This window comes from Abramis brama, assembly GCF_963993115.1.
Source record: "Abramis brama genome assembly, chromosome: 11".
NCBI classification, from domain to species: Eukaryota; Metazoa; Chordata; class Actinopteri; order Cypriniformes; family Leuciscidae; genus Abramis; species Abramis brama.
This window is the reverse complement of record NC_139973.1, coordinates 22,966,104-22,974,021: the sequence shown is the minus strand read 5'-3', so window position 1 is coordinate 22,974,021 and position 7,918 is coordinate 22,966,104. Positions and strand designations below refer to the sequence as shown.

The window sequence follows — 7,918 nt, the reverse complement described above, 5'->3', positions numbered from 1 at the left end:
CATATTGCAGTTCCACAGAGCTCTCAATAGACGTGGAGTTTACTGGAAGTGGTTGTACTAGTTGAGGAAGATGAGGGAAACATCCTGGGAAACAGCTATCGCCCCACTTCAGGACTTCTCCAGTGGTCCAGGATAGGTTTGGGTCGTGTTGCACTAGCCAAGGGCGCCCTAACACAATACCAGCGGTGGAATTCTCCAAACCAGGAAGGGGACTGACTCGCTGTGAAAAAGTCTGAATTGCAATTGGAGGGGTCCTACTGTGTCTCACATGGTTTCTGTAGAGGTGTTTTCCAGTTATCGACTGGAAATGGGTAATGGGTCTCGGTGGATCTTTTCTTAAGGTTAAGCTGGCGTCAGAGGCTCCCGGAGATGAAGTTTCCAGCTGACCCAGAGTCGAAAAAAAATTAGTACTGGAAGAGATACATCAAAGGCAGTAGTCAAGTCATCATTTATATAGCGCTTTTTACAATACAAATTGTGTGTTGTCCTCACTGCAGTGTAGCAACTGTAGCTATACAACCAGCTAACTCTGATGCAAAATGACGACAAGTCGTAGTGAGCGATTTCTTGCTGTTTACTGTGGCTTCAACATCATCTTACATGACAGAGTGAAAACTGTAACAAAGAAATAAAGTTCGACTGTTTTAACATAAATCTTGTCTAATGAAATATACCTGTAAATACATGTAAATAAATATTGTAACTATGTGTAGTCTTTGCTTTTTAAACAGTATTTTAACATTAACTTATTAACATAAAAATGAATTTTGTACTTACGACATTGCCTCTAGTGCTAACAACAAATGGATTACATGTGCTCACATTCTGTCAGCTTCCTTACTTCTGTACAGGAAATAATCTCTAACCCCAAACTCCAGGTCTACATCATATCAAAATAAAAGTCTCTATCAAATTAAAAGTCCCTAACATTTTGCCTTAATGGCAACACACTCCCCGCCTGACATCTGTGAGGTCACTAAACAAACAAGTTATGTATTAACTAAACAGATGAACATCACTCTCTACTCAGAAGCAAAACAAGTTCTGTTACTGGTCTAAGGTACTTTTTTGAATGTCCTTGATCTGTGGTCTTCAATTCCACCTTACGGACTTTCCCGTCTTTTCCAGGAATAGCCTTTGTGACTATCGCCATAGGCCAGCTGTTGCGGACAGCTTGGTTGTCCTTGAGGAGGACGACATCTCCTTCTTGCAGATTTTGTTGGGACTTGGTCCATTTCTTTCGGCCTTGTAAAGTTGACAAATACACTTGTCTCCAACGGCGCCAGAACATGTTGGACAAGGCTTGTACTTGTCTCCACTGCTTGGTTAGGAGGTCTCTGTCCGTAAAGTCTCCTGGAGGAGGTGGGGTGCCGACTTTCTGAATTAACAGCATAGATGGTGTGAGAATGAATGGATCCTCTGGATCATTTGAAACTGGAACCAGAGGCCTTGCATTCATAATTGCTGCCACCTCTGCCATTAGAGTGCACAAGACTTCATGAGTCAGGCGAGTGCCATGTTCAAGAAGCATTGACTCCAGGATCCTTCGAGCCACTCCAATGAGGCGTTCCCATGAACCACCCATGTGCGAAGCATGAGGTGGGTTAAACACCCAGGAGCATCCTTGTTGGTGTAGGTACCTCTGCACAGTGGTGTCTGGTTGTTCTGCACTCATCCCAAGTTCTCTGCAGGCCCCAATGAAATTCGTGCCACAATCTGACCTCAGTTGTTTGGCTGGTCCTCTTATGGCAAAGAAACGCCTTAAGGCATTGACACAGCTTGAAGTGTCCATTGAAGCAATCACCTCAATGTGAACCGCCCTGGAGCTCATACAACAGAATAATATGGCCCACCGTTTGCTCTCAGGCTGAACTCCTCTTGTACGTCTGGTAGTGATGTGCCATGGTCCGAAGACATCTAGCCCTACATACGTGAAGGGAGGGCAGGCCTTGATACGTTCAGGTGGCAAATCCGCCATTAGTTGCTCCTGCATCCGACCTCTGAGTCTACGACAGGTCACGCATTTGTGAAGAGTTGAGTTAATGAGCCTTTTACCTCCCAAGATCCAGAGTCCTGCAGCTCTCACAGCGCCTTCTGTTAAATGGCGGCCCTGATGTTTTACTTGGGTATGATGGTGTCTGATGAACAGTAAGGAAACATGGTTGTCTTTTGGGAGAATTACAGGGTTCTTTTGCTCAATCTCTACGTCTGCGTTTTTCAGACGGCCACCAATGCAGATGAGGTCATTCTGCAAGATAGGGTTGAGACGACGTAGACAGCTGTTTAGAGGAATTGGCTTGTCTCTTTCTAGAGCTTCAAATTCCTTTCCAAATGCTTTCCTCTGAACGGCTCTAATGATGACTTCTCTGGCTTGGGAAAGCTCATCCGGAGAGCGAGGCAGCTCACATGTATGCCATCCCCTACACTTGTCCATGATGTTAGAGGACTTGAAAGATCTTGCAGTGTGAATTAAGAGTGCCACAGCTCGCTGGAGTGTGTCAAAGGTGGAGAACCTCTCAAAACGCTCTATGCTGAGACCTTTCTCGTGTAGCTGGGTGGCATAACTCTTCACATCTGGACGAATCTCTGCATCCAGTTCTGGTGAGACTAAGCTGAATGATTGAATAGGCTCTGGTTGAATGGAAGGCTTACGCAAAAAGGTAGGTCCGCTGAACCACATTGTTTGTGTGAGACGTGATGCTGGAACAGACCTTGACGCAATATCAGCCGGATTGTCCTCTGTGCGTACGTAGTGCCACTGTTCAGGATTTGTGGTCTGGCGAATACGCTGGACTCGATTGTGGACATATACATAAAACCGTCTGGATTGGTTATGAATGTATCCAAGGACCACTCTGCTATCCGTGTAGAATTTAATGGAATTCAACTTCAAGTCCAGTTCTTCCTGAATCAGTTCGGCCATTTCCACAGCCAAAACCGCAGCACACAGCTCAAGTCTCGGTATGGTTGGCTCTGATTGAGGAGCAAGTTTAGACTTCCCCATGACGAATCCAATGTCAACAATGCCTTCTTGGATGGTCTTCAAATAGGCTACAGCCCCAATGGCCATTGTAGAAGCATCACAGAACACACAGAGTTCCACTCGTTCGGCTTTGGTTAGAGAGATGCCTGTGTACATCCTTGATATATGGAAGTGCTTCAACTCTTGAAGTGAGTTTCGCCAAGCCTCCCACTTGCCTAGTTTATCTTCAGGTAATGGAGTGTCCCACTCTGAAGCCTCAGAATTCAGCTCTCTGAGAAAGGCTCTTCCTTGGATTACGACCGGAGCCAAAAAACCCAAGGGATCAAAAACACTGTTCACCATGGAGAGAACTCCACGGCGGGTAAACGGTTTTACGTCAGTTGACACAGAGAAGGTGAATGTGTCCCTAGCTACCTCCCACAAGAGGCCTAAGCTGCGTTGGGTGGGCGACTCCTTCCCACAGAAGTCTACCTCTTTTCTAGCTGCCACACAGTCCTCACTTGGGAAAGCTGCCAAGACAGCCGGACTGTTCGATGCAAACTTGTGGAGCCTAAGGTTGGACTCAGCCAATGAAGCCTGAGTCCTACGCAGCAAGTCAATGGCTTCAGCATCAGTAGGGACAGAACAAAGACCGTCATCAACATAAAAGTGGCGCTCGACAAAGTTGACGGTGTCTTGTCCATATCTTTGCGCACCCATTCTGACAGCTCTTCTAAGCCCATAAATTGCCACTGCTGGAGATGGGCTGTTCCCAAACACATGGACCTTCATCCTGTAGTCTACGACTTCACTTGCCACATCATTGTTCTTGAACCATAAGAATCTCAAATAGTTCCTATGTTTTTCTTCTACGAGGAAGCAGTAAAACATCTGCTGTATGTCTGCCATAACAGCCACCTTTTCCTTTCGGAACCGCATGAGTACTCCCAGAAGGGAGTTGTTAAGATCAGGGCCAGTCAGTAGCACATTATTTAAGGAGATTCCGGAGTGTTGGGCGCTCGAATCAAACACCACCCTGATTTGACCTGGTTTTTGTGGGTGAAACACTGCAAAGCTTGGTAAGTACCAACACTCTTCATCTTCCCTTAGTTCTGGTGCCACCGCAGCATGATCATTTTCCAGCAGTTTGCCCATGAATGCCACATATTGCTGTTCCATCTCCGGCTTTCTCCTCAAGTTGCGTCGAAGTGATTCAAAACGTTTGAGTGCTTGGCTGCGGTTGTTAGGCAAACGTTCTCTAGGCTGTCTGAACGGTAGTGGAGCGACCCAACTGTGTGAATCATTTCTGTAGACTTCTTTGTCCATTATGTTCAAGAAAGTCTCATCCTCCATTGATGGTGCCAGCTTGTTGTCCTGTTCGGTGCGATCGAATACATTTTTACCCAGCCTGTCTTCTTTAGCCCTGCTGGGCCCTAAGACACTCTTCCTGGGCTCTTTGCCATGAAGCTTATCCCTGACATGCATAACACTTGTGCACGGTTGGAGGAGCGAGGGCCGTTGACAATCAAGCACTGTTGTCCTGTAAATGCTGACATTTGGCTTGTGCGCATTCCCTAGGCAGACCTCTCCAACCACCACCCAACCTAGGTCAAGACGTTGAGCAAAGGGGGCGTTGGGAGGGCCATTTACTTGTTCCCTTACTTTGTGCACTCTAATTATATCTCTACCAAGCAGCAGGAGGATCTCCGCAGTAGGGTCCAACTCGGGAATGTGTTCTGCTACCTTGACGAGGTGAGGTTGATGAAGAGCGGCGTTCGGCGTGGGAATTTCAGCCCGGTTTTCAGGTAAGTCGTTACATTCAATAAGTGGGGGAAGAGGGATTGTCACTTTCCCATCAAGTGCTTTGACCATAAAATCTTCAGCCCTTCTGCCAAATGTTTCCTCTGTGCCGGAGCACGTTCTCAGTAAGTAAGGATATGGCTTACTCTGAATGTTGAAAAGGTCAAAGAAACTGGACCTCGCCAATGACCGGTTGCTTTGGTCATCTAAAACGATATATGCCTTGATAGCTTTATCTGGACAGCCCTTGTGATACACCTTTGCTAGGCATATCTTGGAACATGACCTCCCAACTTGTCCTGCACCACATACTTCAGTGCAGCTTGAGCTGACGACTTCCCTGCTGTCGTTACCCTCTTCTCCCTCCCCGCCATTCTGTGGCGAGGTAACAGGAGCAGTGATCTTTGGTGGAGGGCCCGGATGCATAGCTGAGACATGCTTGGTGCTGTCACACTCAGAACATTTCACTACTGCAGTGCAGTCCTTCACCACATGACTATTTGAGCCACAGCATTTGAAGCAGAATCCTCTCTCCTTCAGAAAGACTTTCCTGTCTTGAAGATCTTTGGCTCTAAAGGCTTTGCACTTCTTCAGTGGATGTGGCTTTGCATGTATAGGGCAGCTCTTATTTGGATCACTGGAAGTGCTCGACTCTGCTGGGGAGACATTGGTCTTATGAACTGCAATGGGGTTCTTGGTGCTTTTAAATTGGGGAATTTCAGCCTTTACAGCAGATCCACTAGCATTTAAAAGGGCAAAACTGGGATCATTCCTTTTCTTTGCCTCATAGCACATGAATCTGGTAAAGAATTCAAATGGTGGAAACCGTCCTCCATTTTCTTCTTTATACTTTGAACCCGCAGAAATCCATTTTTCCTGAAGTCCATAAGGCAGCTTGGTTACTATAGGTTCAATGCCTCGTGCAGTATCCAGGTAGGACAAACCTGGAAAGTAGCCGTCTTCCTTAGCACACTGCACTTCCATCAGCAGATCTGCTAACTCTCTTAGCTTTAGATTTTCTTTCGCCAAAACCTTGGGGAACTTGTCAAGTCGAGTGAAGAGGGCCTTTTCAACTACCTCTGGTGCTGCGTAACATTCCTGAAGACGTTCCCAGGCTTTTCTGAGTGCTATGTCTGGACTTGCTACGTGCACTGAACGCAGGCGTTTCACTTGGTTGCTGGACTCTTTGCCAAGCCACCGAGTCATTAAGTCTAGCTCCTCAGTAGCAGTGAGACCCAGCCCTTGTGTAGCATTTTTATATGAAGACTGCCAAGCACGATAATTTTCTGGTTTATCATCAAACTCATACAAGCTTGCACTCACCAGGTCACGTCGCGCTAAATATTGCGCAAGATGTTCAGTTGCAGACACGCTCTGATCAGTTTTTAGCTGGGGGTAATAGCACGGAGCAGAAATATTCAAGTCAGTATGAAACTTCTTTGAATCGACTTGAGCATCCTCTCTGTCATATAAAGTCTGACCATATGACAGTTTGGCAGCCGGTGGCACATAAGTATCGTCTAGACCATCCTTTGATAAATTCCCATTTCCTATGTTATTAGCCTGTCGTGGCTCATGTGAAGAAACAGGAACCTGCTGGTATGAAGAGAAGGGATTGTTCGGACTGAAAATGAGAGTGCCATCTGTAGCAGGCTGAAAAGCTTGAGAGCAAGCGTTCATAGCTTCTCGCTTTGGGGAGCTAGTTGGGCCAAAATGAGTTTGGATGTATTCGCTCGTCCGCTCCATTTTATCTTCACCTGACGAGCCTGTTTCATCCAACACAATACACTTCGCAATTGAGTCAGCTGATTCCCAAACGGCTGCTTCAGCTTCAGCAGCCGCTGCTTCACGACACATGGCGAGTGTTTCAAGCTCAGTCTCTCTTTTTACCTTCTCCAACTGTGATTCAGCTTCTTTAGCTGCCTTTTCTATTTTAGCTTTAGCCTCTTTTTCTGCATATTCAGCACGAACTTTAGCAGCTGCTGCTTTAGCCCGTGCACGGATTACTGCACTCCTTGATGACACAGATGAGTGAGAACTTCCACTTGCTACGGAAGACTTAGCACGTTTTCCTTCCATCTTGCCACGATGTTCAACACTAACTTTTCTCTGTCTTTTCACTGTGTTGTCCTCACTGCAGTGTAGCAACTGTAGCTATACAACCAGCTAACTCTGATGCAAAATGACGACAAGTCGTAGTGAGCGATTTCTTGCTGTTTACTGTGGCTTCAACATCATCTTACATGACAGAGTGAAAACTGTAACAAAGAAATAAAGTTCGACTGTTTTAACATAAATCTTGTCTAATGAAATATACCTGTAAATACATGTAAATAAATATTGTAACTATGTGTAGTCTTTGCTTTTTAAACAGTATTTTAACATTAACTTATTAACATAAAAATGAATTTTGTACTTACGACATTGCCTCTAGTGCTAACAACAAATGGATTACATGTGCTCACATTCTGTCAGCTTCCTTACTTCTGTACAGGAAATAATCTCTAACCCCAAACTCCAGGTCTACATCATATCAAAATAAAAGTCTCTATCAAATTAAAAGTCCCTAACATTTTGCCTTAATGGCAACACAAATTGTTTCAAAGCAGCTTTAAAGTGATAATAGGAAATTAATACAACAAAGATTGTTTTGGCTGTCAGAAGCTCTAGAAGTCATTGTTTAGCTTAAGTAAGTTTTTGATTGATTCATTTCCGTTGTAAAAATGAGTGCTTTCATAAGGTTCAAACACAAATTTTACTTCTCATATAACAGGTAGCGATCCAAACAGGCAACAGGGTTACACACACATTGATTTTAACGGTGACCGGACAGGGAACTCAGGATTCAACGTAACATTTATGCTAAAGATAGCAAGGTGATATAAACTAGACACAGCTGAACCAAACTAACTAATGACAGTAAGCATAGAAACTAACGAGTGATGGGAAATCTGAACAAAAAAGACACGTGACAAATGAAAACAAACTGAAAGTCCATGAAAACTAAACTAAACTGAACTGAATGGTGGCACAGGGAGACTTCCTTATTTGTGGAAACATGGGGTTATTATCCCCATTTTAAAGCCAGAACCAGCATTATGCTACAAATTATAGACTTATCGCTTTAATGTTGAATTTGTTTAAGATAATGGAATG

General features: G+C 44.8%; 1 protein-coding gene across 2 annotated transcripts; it reads right to left on the bottom strand.

The window, feature by feature from the left end:
- Positions 1-556: 556 nt before the first annotated feature.
- On the bottom strand, positions 557-7,350 carry LOC311092371 (uncharacterized protein). Of its 2 annotated transcripts, none has more exons than XR_014608240.1 (2): positions 778-7,350; positions 557-615 (listed from the first exon to the last, which is right to left on the bottom strand). XR_014608240.1 is itself a non-coding variant. In XM_084129052.1 (2 exons), exon 2 carries the CDS (start codon positions 6,839-6,841, stop codon positions 1,016-1,018), a length of 5,826 nt encoding a protein of 1,941 aa, XP_083985178.1. In that variant the 5' UTR covers positions 6,842-7,020; positions 7,183-7,350; the 3' UTR covers positions 557-1,015. The 2 variants fall into 2 exon arrangements, 1 of the variants encoding a protein (XP_083985178.1); XM_084129052.1 differs by having other exon boundaries at positions 557-7,020; positions 7,183-7,350.
- Positions 7,351-7,918: the final 568 nt, after the last annotated feature.